We start from the raw sequence: 22,304 nt of genomic DNA, 5'->3' as shown, positions 1-22,304 counted from the left end.
TATTATTTGAAAAAGAATGATTAGTTACTTCTTCCTGTCTTAATATTAAAACAAGATTAGCTTAAAACAAAATAAATTTTTCTGATATTTTTTATTAAACTATCAGTGTAAAAATAATAAAATTTTTATCTTAAATTCGCAAAACTAACAAAATTTAAGAAAATTTTAAAATACTCAAAATGCAAATACAAATCATGTAGTTTTCATTAAATTCATAAACACAGCAAATTAACACTTTTTTTATCCTTAATTTTCTGTTTACAAATATTTTAGAAGTATTTATAAAATATATGTTCTTGTATTTCTTTGATTTATGATAAATTATTCTTAAAACTACTTTTAAGATGAGTTTTAAATATAACAACAGAATATAATCGAAAAAAATTCACTTATATAGAAATTATATAGAAATTATGTCATAAATAGATTTGAAATATAAAAACAATGAAAGTTGTAACGGTGCACCTTTCCCGACGTCGCGGATTAACTCGCCGGTGCCAAGATTCGGGAGAAGGAGTAGATCCGAGCTTATTAACAACAGCAATTAATCAAAATGTAATATTTATTGCAAGACTAATCATATATACAGAAGATAGGTGGGTGCGTGCGTGTATGTGTGTGTGTGCGTGCGTGCGTGCGTGCGTGCGTGCGTGCGTGTGTGTGTGTGTGTGTGTGTGTGTGTGTGTGTGTGTGTGTGTGTGTGTGTGTGTGTGTATTCAGACGCAGGCACGGTTCCGCACGAGATATTTTACAATGGTAGGGGAAAATACAAAGCTTGCAAAGCGGAGCAACGGTGTCTACAGAGATTGCAGAAGCAGAGTAGCGGTAGCGAGTGATACAGAGCTCGCAGGAGCAGAGTGATGGTATTTTACAGAGTAGCGGTAACGATAGATACGGAGCTAGCAGAAGCGGAGTAACGGCGCTTACAGAGGCCGCAGAAGCGGGGAACGATAATTACACAGATCGCGGAAACGGAGTAGCGGTAGCGAAACTTACAAGCTAACTATATACAATATGTACAAGCTCAAGGGAGGGCAGTCGCGCGCGCGTGCGCAAGCACGCTACCGACGTCGGGAATTCCTAGCTTCTCCGCGGTAGTGTCAGGAAGTCGAGAAGACCAACGTCGGTGACGCCCTGGCTTCGGAGAGGTAACACCCTTCTCTGTGATCTAGGCAGAAAATCAGGAAGACCAACGCCGGTGACACCCTGGCTTCGGAGAGGTAACATCCTTCTCCGTGGTCTAGGCAGGAAGTCAGGAAGAGGAAATCTCGATCGAGGTTCGGGAACACCCTGAGTAGTCTCGAGATGGGAACTGATGCCGACTCGTCCGACTCGCGAGCCGGCTTATATACCCCTACTTTTTCAATTTTCTTGATGAGGGAGTTCCCCACGGTGGGAATTACACGGGTAGTGGCACTCGAAGAGCGCCGAGCTGGTAGTCAGTCCTATGACTAATGACGGCATGCGTGCCGTTACAAAGTAACTGTTAAATTCGTTATTGTTATTGAAAAAAATGTAACTACCGTTACCGTTATAGTTACTAAAAAAAAGAAAATAACGCCGTTACCACTTCATTATTAAAAAAAAAGGTAACTGTAACGTTACAAGTAACACGTTACTTCTCAACTCTGCTCATCACATATATAAAACCATCTATAATTGCATGTTCCGCTTCACATAATTATTATTTTAAAATATTTTTATAACTAAAAATTAGCAATATTTTTTTATAAAATTATTTAAAATATAATTGTATTAAACATAAATCATGTAAATCCAATAATCACATGTTTAGGCTATGTTCAGAATATCAACCGACCGGCTCTGTATATCATTTTATCCTTGTTGCTCATCAAATGTTAAACAAAGGTAAAATGGTACACGAGAGCACAGATAATGTTTAGATAAAATCTATAAATTTTAATTAATGCCATTTTTTTTGCTCGTACAGCGTATTTGGTTATGTATAGAAATCAGACCGCAACGCTTTTTTCCCTGAGATTTTATCCTACGCGCTTAAAAAAATACGTTTCATTCTATTATTCTTACATCCATGCAGAATATAGGTGAATTATAAACAGTCATGTGTAAAAGATTAAATATAAATAAAAACAAAAAAAAACAGCAATTCATACAATAAGTGTACCTATCAATAAAAACACGGAAAAAAGAAAATAGCTGCTATATTATGAAAATAGCTATATTATGTTGTAATATATGGATAGCTAATATTTAGTTGTGATATCTATATTATTTGCTACTATATTTATGTATCAGGAGCAACAGCAAATCGTTTTGTTCTAGACAAAGATATTAGTTATCCATATATTACAACATATATAGCTACCACATGCAGCTATATATGTTTCTTTTTTGTAATCAGTTTTAAATCTTTTATTAGCATAATGCACAAATATCTTTTCCTACGATGCGCCAATCTATAATGTTTAATTTAATAAAAATTCGTATGTTAAAGGATTAATGTATCTAATCATATTTACGAAAACAGTTCAATGCAGTAAGAAAAGTTCCAAAGAATAACAATAAACAATAATCAAGCCGATACATGTTTCAAACAATTAGATCATAGATGATATTAATCGGCAGACAGAATCTTAATCGAATAACTTTTCTTCGTTGAATTAATATATAAATTCAAGGTAAGTGTTTATATTGTGAACCATGTGTGTGTGTGTGTGTGTGTGTGTGTGTGTGTGTGTGTGTGTGTGTGTGTGTGTGTGTGTGTGTGTGTGTGTGTGTGTGTGTGTGTGTGTGTGTGTGTGTGTCGTTAAATTACTAAACTTACAACGTAGCCCGCTCAAAGCTATACCTATGACACTAATGACACTATTCTGTCCACCAATGCTATCTATGATCTGATTGTTTGTTTCAAAAGATAAACTTGACTTGATTATTTATTCACTTTATTTTATAAGTTATAAGTATTGTATAAGTTTACATCACTTTATTTTATAAGTAATTAAATTTCGGGAATCGATATCTGCTTAATACTTAATGTGCGCGTAAGTGTTAACGAATGAAATGATAACGAGTTTTTATCTAATCGATGATGACTTTTCTGTGTAACTTTCCATTACTTGCAAATCATGGCGAGCGTACTTTTGTTAGAGACAGATGAAAATATCGTTTCTACGATTCATCATGACTCACGTGTATACATATCTGCATCATCTAGCACTGGAGCGTCCGCTTATAATTTGACTCAACTTGAACGATGGCAGTCAGTGTTATTTCGAGTTACGGAGTCGCGAGAGTACAAGAGTACTCTTACAAGCTGATACGAAGCAGTATCGCGGATTAATTGCAATTATAACGCACTGCTGTCCATGTTCAGGTACATACTTTAACGTAACTTACTCTAATATCGAACAGAAATAAAAAAAAAGAAAAAGAAAAGAAAGAAATATATTTTTTATTATCATTCTCCTCGTGTATATTTTTCTATTTCGAGGGGAATTGCGTCACACATCCATTCATTCATTATCAAATAAAGAAATGAGTGTTGTAATCGTCTCTGATGGAAAAATAGTAAAGAGGTCTCGCAATTTTCGAGATCGCTCGAGACGTCATCACGCGACGAATGAAATAATAGTCGGTGTCATTGTCGTTAACAAACGATATTATTAATCTCTCAAGTATTATATCGTCACAAGTGAGAGTATTTAATATTTTAACATACTTTTCAGCGGCCGTGCTTATTAATATTGTTTGAAAAGCTATTCGACTTTTTCACCGCAGGCGGGTGCATTTAATTGCATCCAATTATGTGCGTCTAATTATGCGTGTAATTACATATAGTTTTTTTCTTCCTGATTGTACACGGATAAACATCATCAAAACAACACTATTGTATCCATATCTATTATTATGCCTTTGCTATCTTATCTTCACTTCGTTGGTAGATATACCGCTCGAGATTGAAAACATTCTCTTGCAAACTGCAGTTTGCTAAAGTGGAGGAACGATCTTTCATTGTCTGTTTCTTTTACTTGTTTACTCCAATAATACTCGCATGAAATATCAAGATCGTTTTATCTAGAGCTCCATGATTAATATTTTATTGGATAAAAATTATTGGAGAAAAATTATTTTTCTCAGTTTAAGTTTAGCGCTGAATAGAAAAATTATTTTTCTCAGTTTAAGTTTAAACAACTGACATGACAGTAATCGTGAGAATCCAAATGAATTTATTAAAAATTGTATTTATTTAGCCGACGATAAATTAAAACTTACAGTAGGTTTTAAGCGGAAGATGATTTGTATAATATCACTTCGATAACAATTGTCTTGTGGATTTATGCAAACATAAATTTGTTTGACACTCTTTCTCAAATAAATATATTACGTATCTTTATGTCTATGTATACTCGCTTTCAATAATATAATCACTCACTGATTTAACACACACACACACACACACACACACACACACACACACACACACACACACACACACACACACACACACTGTTTTAAAACAATATTATATTATTATAATGCAAAAATAAATATTATTTATTTTTATTAATAAATAATATTTATCTTTGCATTATAACATATTAAATTTATGTAAGAATAATTTTTTGATCGGTATTGATGAAATCGAAATTTGATGAAATCTAGTTTAAATTTATATTTCTACATATAAATATCTCTTTTAATTGATATTTTATTAAAGATATCTTTTATCAAATTTTATCATTTTTCTAAGACAAAATTTTATTTTAGAATGTTGTTTTTCTTGTTTTTTCAGGATTATTTGATTATTGAATAATGGAACTCTTCGAGATATTATGCGGCATTGCCGTTATAATTCTCGGTCTTTATTATTTCCTTACATCATCCTACGACTTTTGGAAATCGCGTGGCGTTCCTGGTCCACGACCGATACCAGGATTCGGTAATTTTAAAGATATTATGCTTATAAAGCTATCCATAAGTGATTATTCGCTGAAAGTATATAACGATTACAAAGACGAACCAATGGTTGGGATATACTCTAGGAAGACACCTATCCTTATAATAAAAGATCCAAATTTAATTAAAGATGTCCTCATTAAAGACTTTCCTACATTTGCTAGTAGAGGAATACCTACTTTTGACAAGGTGAGGACATTATCATGCTTACTTTAAAAAGGAACAAGAAATAGGAGCAAGAAATATAAACCAACACTGAAGTTATTATGTTTTTCTGTCTATCATTAAATATTGAAAAAGGATATTTTTGTATTGATTTGTATTGATTTGTATCTTGTGCTGGAAAGTTTCTTTTACAAGTTTTTCTGAAATATAAATGAGACGTTTTTTTTTAAGGATTTTATCAAGGTTGGGTAATAACTAATTAATTAGTTACAAGTATCAAAGTTAAAAGGTTAATAATTTTTAATTTATTGTGACGAAATATTTTATGCTAAAATTTTTTCTCAATTGACTTTATTTTATTATTATTTTTCAATAATATATATTAATTTTCCTTGCATTTCATAATATTATATTAAATTTCATAAGAAAATTTGTTTTGGAAGAAATTGAAATATATTCAATAATTTTTCAATAACTTGCATTTCATTTCTCATCGATTTTAGAAAATATTGTTATATTTATCTTTATGAAATTCAATGTAATGTCACAAAACATAAAGAAAATTGAATACACAATTGAACATAAAGAAAAGAATACTGTTAAATTCTTTTGAAATATTATGTATTATGAAATTTACTGCATATATTAACGAAATAACAATAAAATTGAGAGAGAATTTCAATAAAATATTTCTACCAAGATAACTTAATTAATTTTAAATGTATTAACTTTTAACTAATTATTTTACAAAACATTAACTTTAATTTTTTAACATATTTCTAAATTAAAATTTTTTGTATAATTTCATAATTGTTTTATCGTTTAAAGCAATCTAATTTTTAAAAAATACGACGTTTTATAGTTTCATATATATATATATATATATATATATATATTTTTTACAAAATTCATTTTTAAATTATTAACTTATGTTAATTTAATTTTAACTTAATTTTAATTTAATTAATTTTATTAAGTTATTAACTATAATTTAACTTAAGTAAAGAATAACTTATTTAATCTTGGATTTTGCAAGCTTCTATATTTTTTGAACAATAAGGTGCAATAAAAAATATAAGTTTCTATAACTTGAATTCTCCTTCAGTTAAATTTACTTGATCACAATTTTGATTTTGTTATATTTTGTTATATCGTAGGCCGACCCGCTATCGCAACATCTTTTCTCTTTGGAGCCAAAGAGATGGCGACCGTTAAGAATAAGATTGTCGCCTGTTTTTACATCTGGTAAATTGAAGGAGATGTTCTCTTTAATATCCAAATGCGCTGATCATCTTGTTCAATATACAGAAAAAGTCGCAAGTAAAAATGAACCCATTGAATGTCGCGAATTGACAGCTAAATATACGACGGACGTTATCGGTAGCTGCGCTTTTGGCATTGAAATGAATTCAATGTCGGATGAAGACGGCGAATTTCGTAAGATGGGTAGAAAGATATTTACACCGAGCTGGTCAAATGTCATGCGAGCCAGATTTAGGCAAATGATGCCGGGGCTGTATGGCATACTCGGTTACATTCTGCCACAATCAGAAACTACCAAATTCTTTATACGTGTTATTATGGAGAGCATAGATTACAGAAATACGCATAATATTACTAGGCACGATTTCATTGATATACTGCGTGAATTAAAAAAGAATCCGGATAAATTAGGTGATATCAGTAAGTATTATCGTTTGTTCCTTTTTGATATAAAAAAAATTTTCTAAATGACGAAACGATGCAAATTTACAAATACATGAAATAATTTTTTAAATAAGAAGATAAAGTTAACTTTTGCTTTTATTAAATTTATTATTTTATTAAATTTTAATACATTATAATTGTATTGTAACTATAAAATGGTTTGAATACAATTGAAAAACCATAAGTAAACAACACGCAGATGATAAATGTTTCTTGAATTATATATATAAATTAAAAATGTTAATTAAGCCTAAAAGTTTTGCATAAACAAGTAATATCTTGATTTATCTATTCCTTGTTTGAACATTTTGGCTTATATATATTTATTTATTCAAATATAATTAATTCATTTTTATATATAATTAAATATAATTAATAAATTTGATTTATTAATTGGAAAGCAAATAAAATTGTTTATAGTAAAAAGAAAATAATATTACAGAGTTGACGGATAGTTTGATAGCTTCTCAAGCATTTGTATTTTTCCTTGCCGGCTTTGAAACTTCATCAACAACTATGAGTAATGCGCTCTATGAGTTAGCAATAAATCCGAAAGTACAAGCCAAATTACGTGCAGAAATTGACGAAAGCTATGTGAAACATGGTGGAAATTTAACATATGACAATGTCAAACAATTGGATTATTTAGATAAAGTGTTTAAAGGTACAAAAATAAAATATGTTATTGAGTCTTCTTTCAGTAATATTATAATATAATATCATTGCAGTAAGCTTGAATTTAATCATAATTTTTCAATAGACATAAATATATTTTTATATAATTTATATAATACTAGATATTACAAACGCGCGCTGGGCGCGTACTATTTATCTTTTTTAATATAAGGACAAAAATTAATACAATACTATTATACTATTATATTATTATCTAATTTAACATTATTCTTAATTCACACAGAAACTTTACGAAAATATCCACCAGTGACAGTTCTTATGAGAGAATCTACATCAAATTATACTTTTGAGGATACTAAAATTAGTATACCAAAAGGCACAAGGATATGGATTCCTATTTATGCAATTCAACGAGATCCGAATATTTATCCAGACCCTGATGTCTTCGATCCAGAAAGATTTGATGATGAAGCTATAGAAAGTAGACACTCGATGGTCTACTTACCTTTCGGCGATGGACCGAGGAATTGCATTGGTACAGTGAAATAAATTAAAATATCATTTATTATTTTTTTCGCTATATTTTTAGCCAAACTATTTTCAAATTTAAATCTTGATCTGATTTATATTAATGATCATTTTCTTCTTTTCAGGTTCTCGCTTCGCTGTTTATCAAACCAAAATCGGGCTTATAAAAATATTACGAAATTATAAAATTGAAACTTGTGAGAAAACTCAGAAGCATTATGTAAATAATCCTAAGGCCTTTTTATTAGCACCAAAAGATGGAATACATTTAAAAATAATTAAAATTGATCGAATTTAGTGTAAATTTTCTTTTATTTTTTTCAAAAAATATACATGCTAAATGAAATGGAGAAAATCTTGATCAACATTAATGAGAGCCATTGTAATCTTTATTAATATTCTCTCAATTGTCCATATTATTAGTTTATAATTAGATAGTTTAAGTTTATACTCATATATAGATATAATAATATAGATATAATAATAACCACCTTTTTAAAATCGTTGTTTTATTTATCCTTTTAAACAAATATATTACTTAATAGTATATATGTAGTATGCAATATATTACTTTGTGTGTGCATGCGTGCATGTAGATTCAGCAAACACAGAAGTTACATGTAATATAAATGTTAATTGTAATTTCTCACTTAACAATGTAACTGTTATATAACACATGCGTTATATAACAGTCGAGTTACATTATTAAGTGGGAAATTACAACTAACATTTATATTAACCCAACAAAAACAATGTTACATATATGTTAGTTGTAATTTTCTCTTCAACAATGTCCTCTACAATAGAGGACATTGTTGAAGAGAAAATTGAACTACCGAATAAGTTTGCCCGCCATCAGCCATGGAAACACGCTACACTCCGAATGTTGCACTAGTGGGCGATAGTACAATTTCAAGGGAAAACGCTATTATTCACTGATTTATTATCCTTCGAGCCTCAATTATATCTAATTTATTTTAAAAAATATACAAAAATAATTAACATAGCACTTTATATAGGATAAGAAATCACTATAGTGGCTTTAAAACAGTATCATAATAACAGTATCATAATTAGAAGGCAAAAAATATAACAAATTAATTAAATCTTAAGAAAAAATAGATTTTAAAAATAAATATATTAATGGAAAATTGATGAATTAATAAATTTAATTCATCAATATGATGAATTAAAAAACTTGTATAATGTCTAATTCTGAAGCTCTAAACAATATCACTGTAAAAAAAACAACAAGAATATAAAAAGTTGAGTTCAAACTTTTTTCGAATGTTCGAATTCGTGATAATTCTAATCTGAAGAATTTATTTTCACACCTTTCTGCTCCTGCATCTTTGTTCTTCCTCGGCTGCGTTCCGATATTCACTACAAGTACTGAAAAACTATAATATACGTGACCTGAACTATATATTTTGAGTATCGGCAGTAAATAAGTCCATTGAGTTCTATAGTATACTGGAGTGAGCCTTCCCTAAACTATAGAAAATCTCGATCCAGCGGAGAAAAGGACGGGCATACTAAAGTTGGGATCTTTATCTTTTTTCTACAGTGTACTTATTGGTGTGGTAGGAGAATAACATTAACCAATCCGAGAATCTCTTGACAAAGAGAGCGATGCTAATTCGCACGTTGTCTTTTTTTAGTAAGTGAGACATCTCCATTCCTTGAAGGCTCATTCCAGTATACTATAGAATATCGGAATGCAGCCCTCATTACCAAGTGCATGAGGTGTTATGAAAAGTGCGATTGCACCTGTAAATCGAACAGAAGTCAATAACACTACAAATGCTTCGAAGCGTTTGATTGTCCAATCAAAACAAAGAATTTTACTAATGCACCAATCAAAAAATGCTTCAAAGCATTTGTAGTAAGCCCTTAACGGTACCCATAGGGTGCGTTCCTTTATTCTCCGAGTGCTCATGCTATGACATAATGCAGTTCGGAATTAAAGCCAACGGCACACGATGCTTTTTTCTTGCTGATTTGCTAGCTGGATTCGCATGCTTGTTGAACTCTTGTCTTCGATTGGTATATTTTTTTAGATCCAAAAGAATATACCAATCAGAGACAAGAGCTCCACGAGCTGCAAATCCAGCTAGCAAATCAGCAGGAAAAAAAGCATCGTGTGCCGCTGGCTTTAGGATCGAGCTGTGTTTCGCAGTGTCATTCTGTGACTCTCTGTGTCATAGATGGAAAGCACCAGTATAGACACTGTGTTACATGATGTTGTTATTGGAAAGCACCTCACTGGTTGCAGTAGCCGCAACAGAAAGTACGTCAAAATCAATAGACGTCAATAGAATTCAAGGCAGTACTTTCGGAGTGCACTACTCTCTATGGCTGCGTTCCGATATTCATTGCCAGTACTGAAAATCTATAATATACGTGACATAAACTATATATTTTTAGTACTGGTAGTGAATATCGGAACGCTATTCGTAGTACTGACAGTATCCGGAGTGAATAAAGGAACGCACCTAGAGTTTATTACATCATTTCCTGTAACTCGAACGAAATAGTGTACACTTAGTGCAAAAGTACGGAAAGTGCAAGCAACGCGAACAAACCCATTATATGGAAGTTTGTGGTAGACGTTTGTAATCGCCGACATTTCAAACTTGGTGATCGTATTGTTTCTGGATCAAAGACAAGAGCTAACTCAAGAGAAAAAGGGAGAATCTCAAGAGAGTCGCGTGTATTTGGATAGCTGATTAATTGACATCAGAATACAATCGAACATTCTGTAAATACGTGACGTCGTTTAGTGTTCAAACGATCTCCGTATATTCCCTAGAGGTAAAACGTGCAGCTGTTCCTCCAAAAGATATATTTTTAATCTTTTCATGTAATTTTTTTTCCACAATTTCTGGACGCGTGTGTGATCGATAGTTACCTTCGTCTCCCTTCGAGTCTCGGCTTTGCGTTTCTATCTGAAGCGACACGTGTGAATGCGCACAAGACGCCATTCGCCAAATAAAATTGCAAAGTCACCCCCGAATAAGGCAATTTGCACGTTAATTAAAATATACATGATTCATTAGGCCTGTTCTTTATCACTGCACTGGACAACACTGAAATTGTCTTTTATCAAGCTTTAAGTATATATCTAATTTATTTTATGTACAAAAAATTTATTCTTCAGCTACAAAGAACAAACTTATCGATAATTATGACTTTGTCCTAATATATCGATAGTGTCACTTGTGCTTTGCATAATTTTATTCAAACGTTGCTTCATTTTATCCATCTTACATTCTGAATATTATATTTTTTAATATAGGTGTAGAGTATAGTATAATAATAGAGTCTTGCTAACATGTATCATTTACATATATATTTTTATCTCTCATTGTACATATCTAGATTATTGATGAACGATTTTATATTTAAAATTATTTATTTCTTCATGTATACATTTTATTTTGAACTATGCATATTTGCATAATTTTATGTTGATTTTTTATATCATATTAATTGATTTTTTTATCTTTTAGTTAATCTACAAGTTCTTTCATCATGGTTAATGTTAACACAAGAGTATTTTTCGACATTGAAGTTGGTGGACTGCCTATGGGCAGAATAGTCTTTGAATTATTTTCGGACATCTGCCCCATAACGTGTGAGAACTTCCGTGCACTATGTACTGGAGAAAAGGGATTGGGAAAAACAACAGGCAAACCATTGCATTATAAAGGCATTGTTTTTCATAGGGTTGTTAAAGATTTTATGATTCAAGGAGGAGATTTCTCAATAGGTAATGGGACAGGTGGCGAATCCATTTATGGTGGTATATTTGCAGGTAAATATATAAGATTCCAATATTGTATGACTAATTCAATATTGATTTAAATGAGAAATTTATAATTGACATTCATATTTCTTTGTCTTCTTAAGAAGCATCAAATTTTATTTATAGATGAAAACTTTATTATGAAACATAACAAGTCATTCTTACTATCAATGGCAAATCGTGGTAAAGATACCAATGGATCACAATTTTTCATGTAAGTATTTCAAGATAACATTAAAGTTCTTTGTAAAACTACTACATGCATGCACATATAAATTATTTAATCTAAATTTAATGTATTATATCGTTTATAAAAATTACATAAACATGTATATATATATATATATATATATATATATATATATGTGCGCGCGTGCGTGTACATATACGTATAAAGCATCACTATGTATTATAGTTATATATTATATATTTGCTTATGTATATAGCAAAATCTTACAGGTATCTTAGCCAGCGAGATTATGATATGGTTATTCCTTTGTTATAATGAAAAATTTCTCTTTTTAGAGAAACGTTTTCTGAATTTATTTTTCCCTTCCATTGATAACTAAATGGTTTGAATAAATCAAGGGTAAAGTTAATATTAACATGTAATCATTTATCAAAGAATTCTTGTATTTAAACAAATATAAATGGGAAATCAACTGATATATGGAATATTAATTTTCGTCAAGATAAAGATATATATAGGATGATACTAATTCTTTACAATTTAATATCTCAGAAATTATTGATAATTGATAGAAAAATGTTGAAACTGATTGAAAAAGATGAAAGTACAATAATTTTGACAGGGTATTTTAGTCACATTGTTTTTTTTCTCTAGATGAAGGCCACCTCCAAAAAAAATGAAGGCCATCTCCACTTTTTTAAATGAAACTATATGATTTTTTTTTCATAATTTGATTTCTCTAATAATTTTGCAAATAAAAGTATTAAAATAAAGTGATCGAAAAATTAATAATTTATAAAATATTTTATACTTGTTGCACTTATGATATCAAAATTACAACACTTCTGATTTATTCAATTTATTAAATACTATGGATTTGTAAATATTTGTTCGAATTTAAAAGATATTTCGAACATTTGACATTTTAACATTTCGAGAGTTACTAAAGTGCAAATGTATTCTTTGCTTCATATTCTCTTTTGAGGATTCAAACATAACTTTTTCCTTCACATATACTAACAAAAAAATTTGGTGTCAGATCACAGATCAAAGAGGCCATTGAATTGCCCCACTACAATTTATTCAATTATTTTTAAATTCAAAAATTGTTTGTAAAATGTGATGGAGCGCTATCTTGCTAAAAGCTTGCTAACATTTCTCTTCTGATGGCATATTTCCAGAAGCAAATGTTTATAAGTCATATAGTCATATAATGGATATTTTGAACATTTAATAAATTGAATTAATCAGAATAGAATAATTAAATTTAATAAATTGAATAAGTCAAATTAGTTATAATTTTGATATTGTAAGTGCAATAACAAAGTATAATAGATCTCGTAAACTATGAATTTTTCGATTACTTTAGCTTAACTTTTATATGTAGAATAATTAGAGAAATCAAGTTGTATAAAAAGGATCATATAGTTTCTTAAGAAAGTGTAGGTGATCTTCATATTTTTTTAACGCCTCTATCTAGAGAAAAAAAACAATATAATCAAAATACTTTCTCAAAATGTTCCACTTTTACCTGAAAAATTTCCTATCATTAATAATTTCTAGATACCAAGTTATAAAAAAATTATATGGGCTATCTTGTATATTCCAAAAAAGACAATTGATAAATTCAAATGCCTGATAAAAATCAGCAAGTTTCAATTATATAGTATTACTCCTATGATATTCGAACTCACTGCACAGATATTGAAAAAAGAACATAGGAGTAAGAATAATTCTGGAGGAATGAATAACTTAGCAATGTTTTTGCGTAGTCGTGAGGGAAGGGTCTGCACACCACTACTACAACACAATGACCAATGAAAGCTCTGGCTCTTTCTGTTCATCTCTCATCCCCTTAATCATATTTTGTTGTTGTAGTACAACACAACCAGCGCCTCACCTCGACAAGTAAGTAAATAGTTATAGTTTGATCAATTGATATCAAGTTTATTCTATAGATAGTTAATAGGTAAATAAAAAAAATTAATAATAAATTAAATAAAACTATTTTGTATATTCAATTGCTCGTTTGTCTATATGCAAATATCCTATATATTTTTAGTGTCCATGTGGTTTTTGGAGAAGTAGTGTCTGGGCAAGAGATCGTTACGCATATTGAAGGACTTCCAGTAGACCGAATGTCACGTCCATTGCAAGATGCTAAGGTTGTGAACTGTGGCGAATTAGTCCTGAAGCTCAAAAGTAAAGGTATAAGCACTTTGTTTTTTTCAAAAATATAGACACACTGGAAGAAATTATTAATATCAATCTGATACATTATGTACATGTTTACAGCGAAGAAACGAGAAGCGAAACAAAGTAGTTCGGCGGATTCCGAATCTGATTCTTACACTGACAAGACAAAAAAGAAAAAAAAGAGCAAGAAAAGGTATATTCGCACATGAGAAGAAGCTGCAAATATCAAGATACAAATTATTGTTAAAATTACAACATTTTGTTTCAGTAAAAAGAGAGCAAAGTCGGAAGATGGTGAAATTCGGGATTCTAATGAGGAAGAAGATGAACAACCTCATCCGCTAGTATCTGTCACCAAGATTGATCCCGATGAGATTCCAGAAGTGCCAGCAAATAAATTCTTGTACAGAGCGGGTTCCACTAACAATGCGAATCAAAAGGAATTTAGACAGCATTATGGAAGAGATCGTGTACGCTCTCATAGAAAAACTGGTCGTGTTTTCAAGGGTAGAGGAATATTCGTAAGTGATTTACCAATAATTAATAACACGCACGCTGATATTTGTCATTTATTGATAATCGTATTTGTCATTTATTGATAATTGATAATTTAATCAACCACATCTAGAAGAGGTGAAAGTACAACATTGAATTGTATTCACTGATTTACCTTGTTTATTGCCTGGTCTATCTACTGGCTTTGTCATAAATTTTAATTACGCATGTTTGTTTAAATAAATTTTCAGCGATATCATACTCCTTCTCGGAGTCGTTCCAGAAGTATAACACCACCTCATTGGAAACAAGCTCAAAATCGTACCATCAAATTGCATGAATTTCAGGTACATATTAGTACATATATGTTAAACTATATTTAATACTTACATAATTGTTATTTCTTGCTTATCTGTGGTTATTGCAGAAAATGGAAAAAGAACGTGTCAAGAAAGAAGAGGAGTCCAAACATGAAACCGATAGAATTAAAAGATTCATAGAAAATCCAGATGAAAATGATCAAGTACCAGATGTTGATCATAATATATGCACAACAGAATTAATGGAAAATAAAGAGAATGATCAAATAGACGAAATGGTGACTATAACTAAAATGCAGGATGATAATGCGAAGAAAAACGTGGAGGGAAATGATATTACACAGAACAAAGAGGAGATTAAGCATAATAAAAATGAGAAATCGTTCAAACGTGACGTCAATCGATCCTATAATGATAGAAGCTCCCGACGTGATTCCAGAGATAGAAGTAGAAAACGTGGACGTTCTCGATCAAGAGATCATCGAAGATCTAGAGAGCGAGGTTACGATCGTAGTGGAGCAAGTCGCGATAGACGGAATCGGAGAAATTATTCTCCTCGTAGGCGAGATTTTTACAGAACTAGCAGGCCTGGAAGAGATACTTACAGACACTACGATAAACGCAACGATCGACGTCGGAATGATTCTAATTTTCATCAGGACAACGATTTCAACTTCCGCTACGATAAGAACAAACATAAAAGAAACGATAATGCATCGGACATGAGTCAAGCGAAATTTAAACGCCGTTCGCGATCAAGCAGCTCAAGTAGCCAGCACTCCAAAGATTAATCTGAGTCATTTCACGTTATCCGTTTCGCTTATTATTGATACCAACGAAATACTATTAAAAATTTGGATAAATTTTTTCAGAACTGTCCTCTAAGATCGATAAATATTTGAATGATTGGTTTACAATGCAGTGTTTGTTATTATTAGATTTATAAATAACTATGTGTTTATATGGTGCATTTATTTGCAAAATACATTCTTTTTCTCACATAGATTACTGTAGAAGTGCAGTTTCAAGTAACTATATAATATTTCAATGAATATATATATATATATATATATTTGGATAATTTATTATATATATATATATATATATATATATATATATATATATATATAATAAATTATGAAATTAATACTGCATTATCTAATCGTTCAAATATTAAATTTCATGGATGCTATTGAACACTATAACACAATTATATTATCAATATACCATCACCAATTATCAATTTGCAAATTAATAATGCTATAATAATATCTTGATTCTCTTTCAATCAGTTTATGCACGTATTTTATCATTAAAATATACAATAAGGTTATTTACAGTTGCACACTCTAACGAGAATCTATTTTCCACATCTCTTCTCTACCTCTTTCCCGTGTTGTATGTGTATATATACACATATATCTATTGTATTGCTAAAACGTTTTTAAAATGTTTCTATATGAAAATTTTTTCTGAGATTTCTAATATCAGTTCTTTTCGAAATTGAAATCAGTTTTTTACGATTAATTAATAATAGATAACGACGAAACTCGATCTTAAAGATAGATAAATTAAATCAACGATTAGAAAATTGCTTTAAATATTTTATATATAAACTCTTAAAAAATATATATGTATAAATTTATGTAACGTATACATATATACGATGTGTAAAATTGTAATAAATTAATTACTTGTATATGATTCTTATAATCATCTGTCATCAACAGAAAGAAATTTTTTTTTAGATCTAATATTAAATATGTATATTAAATATGTATATTCATTTGTACATGAATAAGTATGTAAAATGCTTGAAATTCTATCGATACATTAAAACGTTTTTCTTAAGGTAATCTAGGTGAGAATAATGTCTATATGTCTTATTTTACAAAATATATTTATAAATCGATAAGCCCTCTACACAAATAGATGAAGTGGCGCTTAAAGCTTAAATATCAACAATTGATCTGTATTAGATAAAGAACATGATACAGTGAAATGTGTAACAAGTAATAAACACAAGTTCCCTTGGATTACATGCAACATTGTTACCCAATGCAGATTTTTAACTGCTTTTTTTAGAATTTATATATAAAATATGCATGAGATGTATGAATACGTTAATATCGCAGTATACACCGATACTGCTTGCTCATGTAGTTCACCATGGATTTTGTCCATGATGCGGTGGTTGGTTGCCGCCATAACGTGGTAATGTAGCATAACCTCCGTATGGAGCTTGAGGCATACCTTGGTAAGGATTGTATCCTCCTGAAAATCGATCTTGTATATACGTTTTGGATATATGAAACATGTATTATAGATGATAAAAAAAAGTGTACCTTGTGTAGGATATGGCATTGTAGCATATGGGTTGTACGTCGTCGGCATCGGTGGAGGAACATACGCTGGATACGGCGTTGCCGGTGAGGCACCATAAGGTATAGGCATACCACCTTGATACTGAGTTGGATAAGGCAGTTGCGGTGCCGCCGCGGCGGTTTCTGCCATTTGATTTCCACTCGACGGACCTTCGGACACAATTAATATTTATTCGAATCAAGACATATTAATAAAATCAATTTAATGTGAAAGAATCTGTACCACTATGATGAGATGGAATATTTGGTGTTGCAGCAGGACCAGTTTGGCTCAGATTCGTAGTTAAATCTTTCAAGAGTTCCTCCTTTTCAGTTTTTCGAGCGAAACAAAAGTCAGATATCTTGTTTTGGAAAACCACAAGTAACTACCGAAAAGAACAAATTATTTAGACGATGGCGAGTAACAATGAGGAAATAATTATGATATAAATGTACCTGTGTTAGATCATTGTAAAATTTAGCTCCTTCCACTAAGTTATTCTTTAGCTCTTTAAATGCATCATAAGCGGAAGCTAATTTACAGAGCATCGCCTCTCGCGCACTACCGGTACCAGCTTGCTCGTTTGTAAATTCTGCATGGCAACTCTAAAACCATCGTAGATTTTTACAATCTCTTCTCTCGTCCAATTTTGCATAGTTATCCATTAATTATAATTTCAGATATACCTGAATTTTAGCGATTAATTCCTCCTGTTGCGCTATACTTTCTCGTACTTGCTTTTGTAAAGGCCCGTAACATTTTCCTAAGCTCTCGACAGATATATTTGGTTCATCAATTGCTCCATCTTTAGCTAATGCAGAAAGGAATGTCGTCTTCATATCATTGGCAGCGAATTTAAATTCGTTTTCGATAGTATCTCGTACAGATTTTAATGTCGCTACCTAATAAGAAAAGCAAAATATGATCAAAATTTAAAACAATTTAATATGCATAAAATTCGTCAATATATATTTGAGTCTTTTTCTACCTACATCCTCCATTAATTTTCTGAGTTGTATAACGACATTACTTTCTTGAAGAGCTGAACCTTGCGGAATAGCACGGGCAAGTTCTTCCTCATTCAAACTTAAGATCTCGATTCCTTCTTTATGGTTTTCATATTTTTCACGAACCACCTATATATGGCAAACAGAGCATTTATAAAAACATAGATTCATAAAGTTTGTCTTTTCTTTTCTTTTTGGATTTTTACCTTGTCAGCAGAAACTGCATTATTGATAATTTCGCGGTATTTTTGTAAATTGCTAGTAAACTGTTCTGTCAATCGGGCACTAGGTGTTCGCTTCCAGCGTTCTTTGAATTGTTCTCTCAGTTGATTGTCGGAATCACGTTCTTCTTGCAGCATTCTTTCAGACTGTAAGCATAATGACAAAATTTTATATATATATATGTTAAAGATCTTGAAAAAGAAAAGATTTACAATATTTTTACCTCATCTAAAAGTTCTTTATTACGCTGCAGCAAATCCGGCAGTTCTTTCATAGATGCTTCCAAAGCCTTTATTCCGCCCGATTCCCGTACGCGAGCTGCTTTATCCAATAGCGATTGAGGTATTTCCGTTCCACTTGTATCTTCTATAGCTGCTGGCAAGTTCAAACTTGCTAAAACGCTATATGTACAAAACACAAAAATAATAAACAAGAAACTTGTAATTCAATGATAAAAACAGTATTATTAAAATATATACCTATTTAAAAGTTGAGTCATTTCACGAAGATTCGAAATTTCATAATTAACAAGCTCGTTACGGCGATTCTCATAGGCCGACATTGCGTGGCGTACATTAAGAGGCAACAGCTCAGCAAATAAATCTGCAAATATATGTCAATATATAATTGACATTACGAGAAGGAAGGTATTTTCTTATGATCATCAATCATTATTGCGAACCTTTAAAGTCAGCACTGAATACTTCAGGTAGTGGAAGCAACTTGGCGACACTAGCTTTTCCTATAGCTTCTACATTTTTGATATCTGGAATCCTTTCATGATATATAAAATCATTGTCTTTTTTCACTTCCGTTAAATTTCTTTGTGCTTTGTTGGCATAGTCTTGGAATAAACTCGGTTTATTCGATCTCTGTTGAGCAGCTTTGAATAGCTCCACAGCATGCTGCAAACGTCGATGTATTTGTATGTTCACAGATATTATATATTATAAATTTGCAAAATGGACAATTTAAATGATACTGCAATTACCTCCAATCTGGCAATTTCTTCTCCAATCGATTTGTTATTCTTGCATACAAGTGATTGATAGTATTCAGCCATGGCACGATACCCAGCTTGTTTACCCGCGATCTATGATAATATTCAGAATAATATGCAAATATAAAAAGTAAGAATGCACGTTTGTTATTTTATATACTAACCAATGGTACCCATTCCTTATCCCAAAACGCACGGAAAATTTCCTTTTGGAATAATTTCAGAGCATCTGCATACAGTTCTTCCGCTTGTGCTGCTAATCTAGCAATGATGCCATCTTTCATAGAATCGTGTATCGCTTTGTGTACAAATATTTCTTGTCCTTGCGCGAGCATTAACGCACTCAATGCTCCAAGAGTTTCTGGACTAATATCAGGTGTGGGTTCTTGTTGAATTGCCATCATAACGTTTCCTTTCAGATAATTAAATATTCCAGCTGATTGCTACAAAAAGATTAATTAATTAAAATATAATAAAAGAATATTGATGATATATATAAAATAATGATAAGAAAGGCGAACCTGAAATAATTTGGCTGACAATTTTAGTCCTTCATCACTGTCTAAGGATTGTGTAGCTGCCACTGAACTTTGTAAGGCAGCAATATTGAATAGTACACATACTTTTTCATATGCCAATGTAGTAATAGCTATATAAAAAGAAGTTACAAATATATATCAATGACAATACAATATAATGTAGTGATTATATATATATATATATATATATATATATATATATTTCAGTAAAATTTATATCTCCTTATCTTATTTACAACTCTAACATACTTAATTTAAAAATTACTTTTAATATCAACAATCTATTATCAGTTGCTTCAAATAATTCTTAAATAATTCAAATTTTATAAGAGAAATGAAATTCAAGCATAAAATAATATATAATCAGTAATTATATTCTTTAAACTCACTTAAACTAAGTTTTCCTCCAAAAATTGTACGATCAAAGGCATCTTTCCACTTGAATGGTATTTGCAATTCGTGAGCAGGGATTTTTCCTTCCAGAGCACATAACTGATCATAGTAGCTTCAAAAAGTCATATATACATATTTAATTGACAATGCCCTATCAATTATAAACAAATATACTATTCCTTTCTACAATATTCTCTATATCTCTAGATATACAATATCTCTACATATTTCTAGATATACAATATTCTCTATCTGTCCTTTTTATATAAGACTTTACTTCATTGATCCTAATTTTTTTAACTTTAAATCTTTTTTGTATCACAATTCAGAATTTTTTTAAGATTCATTTGTAATTTATTATTTGTAGGAATATATGATAATGTTTTATTTACTACCTATATCTTTAAATCTTAGTTTATAAAAATCTTCAGATTTCCGACATTAAATTCTTAATCTTATCTTAAGTGATTCTTTATCTAATGAGGGAAAAAAGGGAAAATAGGTACAGGTAAATTGGACACATTAAATCTCATTCGTCAACAGTCCGGACGTGTGTTGATGTAAATGACTCGCTGAAAAATCGGCGAGAGCATAAAGATTCGCCACTTAAAACATCATGACAGTCGGTATTAAAAACACGGCTGTCATAATCGAAATATTAATTGAAAGAATGACTCATACCTATAGATAACCTGTAATGAGCTCTCATATTTTTCAAAGGCACGCCATAGAGCATTATTCCGCAATTTGCTGAACTCCGCAATAGCGTCCGCGTAATCCTTGCCCGTGCCACTGTATGTCGACCTGATGACATTGGTAAGCGGCTTTACCACATCGACATCCGAAGGTTTCTTCAAAGGAATCGCGATCAGTTCCGCCATGGTTGACGTATTAGACGTATGACGGGCCCATCCACAGAACATATACTCAAAGAACCATAGACCTTATAGATATGGACTGGCAATTGCTATAGTTTCTGCATAAGAAACAGTATCCGCGGGAGGTTAGACGTACTTTTTGATACTTCTTTCTCTTAAGATGTCCGGAAATACGTATTGCGCATGAGTTCGAAGCATATGGCGGATTAATATAATAATATGATCGAAAACAATAAATGTTGATGAAGAGTAAAGAATGAAAGATTTCATAGTCAAACATATAAAATGCAATAAAATAAAAAAGTATATATATATATATATATATATATAAGAAAAGTGAAAAAACATCAGATAAAACTTTTAGATTAGTTTGTGGAAAGAATTTTAAAATAAATGATATGTAATTCTATATCGAAGTTTTTATTTTTTGTGGTAATTTTGTAAAATAATAAAAAAAAGTAAAATAAGAATTACAATATTTGATGAATCATGCATGGCATACTTGTTGCATACTTAAATTTTATATATAGTTTCTAATGTTGTTTTATTTTATATACATGATACACAATACACTCGTTTTTTAAATAATGAAATTATAGAAGAATAATTTTCTTTTAAAAATGCGAGTTTTTGGAAAAATATGATTGTTATAATTATTTTGAACAATAAATGTTTTGAGACTAATAATAAATGGTTTTCTATAAATAGGCGGTTCGTTATGTTGTTTATACTTAATGCACTTAAGCTTCTTGTTCTTTTTTTTTTCCATTGCTCATAAATATATTTAGTCTGTTTTAAATATTGAAAATTCTAAGCAACGCGAACCTAATGTAATAAAATCTGTTAAAAAAGTGGGTAATAGAATGTAAATTTTTTTTTAATTTCAAATAAAACAATTAAATAACTTTTTTCTAAGAA

General features: G+C 30.7%; 3 protein-coding genes across 5 annotated transcripts; 2 read left to right on the top strand and 1 right to left on the bottom strand.

The window, feature by feature from the left end:
* The first annotated feature begins 1,111 nt into the window (after positions 1-1,111).
* On the top strand, positions 1,112-8,475 carry LOC105426511 (putative cytochrome P450 6a13). 2 transcript variants are annotated; one of them, XM_089081381.1, is made up of 6 exons: positions 1,112-1,589; positions 4,775-5,127; positions 6,261-6,786; positions 7,253-7,474; positions 7,730-7,981; positions 8,100-8,475. In XM_089081381.1, the coding sequence occupies exons 2-6, from the start codon at positions 4,795-4,797 to the stop codon at positions 8,270-8,272; spliced, it is 1,506 nt and encodes a 501-aa protein (XP_088937507.1). In that variant the 5' UTR covers positions 1,112-1,589; positions 4,775-4,794; the 3' UTR covers positions 8,273-8,475. The 2 variants fall into 2 exon arrangements, with proteins under 2 accessions (XP_088937507.1, XP_088937506.1); XM_089081380.1 differs by lacking the exon at positions 1,112-1,589 and adding an exon at positions 2,832-3,355.
* Positions 8,476-10,538: 2,063 nt separating this feature from the next.
* On the top strand, positions 10,539-17,019 carry Moca-cyp (nuclear cyclophilin protein Moca-cyp). Of its 2 annotated transcripts, XM_011637782.2 has the most exons (9): positions 10,539-10,788; positions 11,487-11,791; positions 11,909-11,996; positions 13,851-13,880; positions 14,035-14,180; positions 14,268-14,361; positions 14,437-14,689; positions 14,915-15,010; positions 15,091-17,019. In XM_011637782.2, the coding sequence occupies exons 2-9, from the start codon at positions 11,509-11,511 to the stop codon at positions 15,772-15,774; spliced, it is 1,674 nt and encodes a 557-aa protein (XP_011636084.1). In that variant the 5' UTR covers positions 10,539-10,788; positions 11,487-11,508; the 3' UTR covers positions 15,775-17,019. The 2 variants fall into 2 exon arrangements, with proteins under 2 accessions (XP_011636084.1, XP_011636100.1); XM_011637798.2 differs by lacking the exon at positions 10,539-10,788 and having other exon boundaries at positions 11,650-11,791; positions 13,745-13,880.
* Positions 16,867-21,457, bottom strand: ALiX (programmed cell death 6-interacting protein-like protein AliX). The gene is made up of 15 exons (XM_089082199.1): positions 21,190-21,457; positions 20,505-20,620; positions 20,098-20,225; positions 19,741-20,019; positions 19,568-19,669; positions 19,259-19,481; positions 19,056-19,179; positions 18,800-18,977; positions 18,561-18,722; positions 18,340-18,483; positions 18,034-18,249; positions 17,803-17,952; positions 17,591-17,732; positions 17,329-17,517; positions 16,867-17,257 (listed from the first exon to the last, which is right to left on the bottom strand). Exons 1-15 carry the CDS (start codon positions 21,429-21,431, stop codon positions 17,148-17,150), a joined length of 2,505 nt encoding a protein of 834 aa, XP_088938325.1. The 5' UTR covers positions 21,432-21,457; the 3' UTR covers positions 16,867-17,147.
* Between the last annotated feature and the right edge of the window lie 847 nt (positions 21,458-22,304).

Source organism: Pogonomyrmex barbatus, unplaced genomic scaffold (assembly GCF_055798465.1).
Source record: "Pogonomyrmex barbatus isolate J1 unplaced genomic scaffold, ASM5579846v1 scaffold5, whole genome shotgun sequence".
NCBI lineage: Eukaryota > Metazoa > Arthropoda > Insecta > Hymenoptera > Formicidae > Pogonomyrmex > Pogonomyrmex barbatus.
Note: the sequence above shows the minus strand (reverse complement) of the source record. Positions and strands in the feature narration are given on the sequence as shown.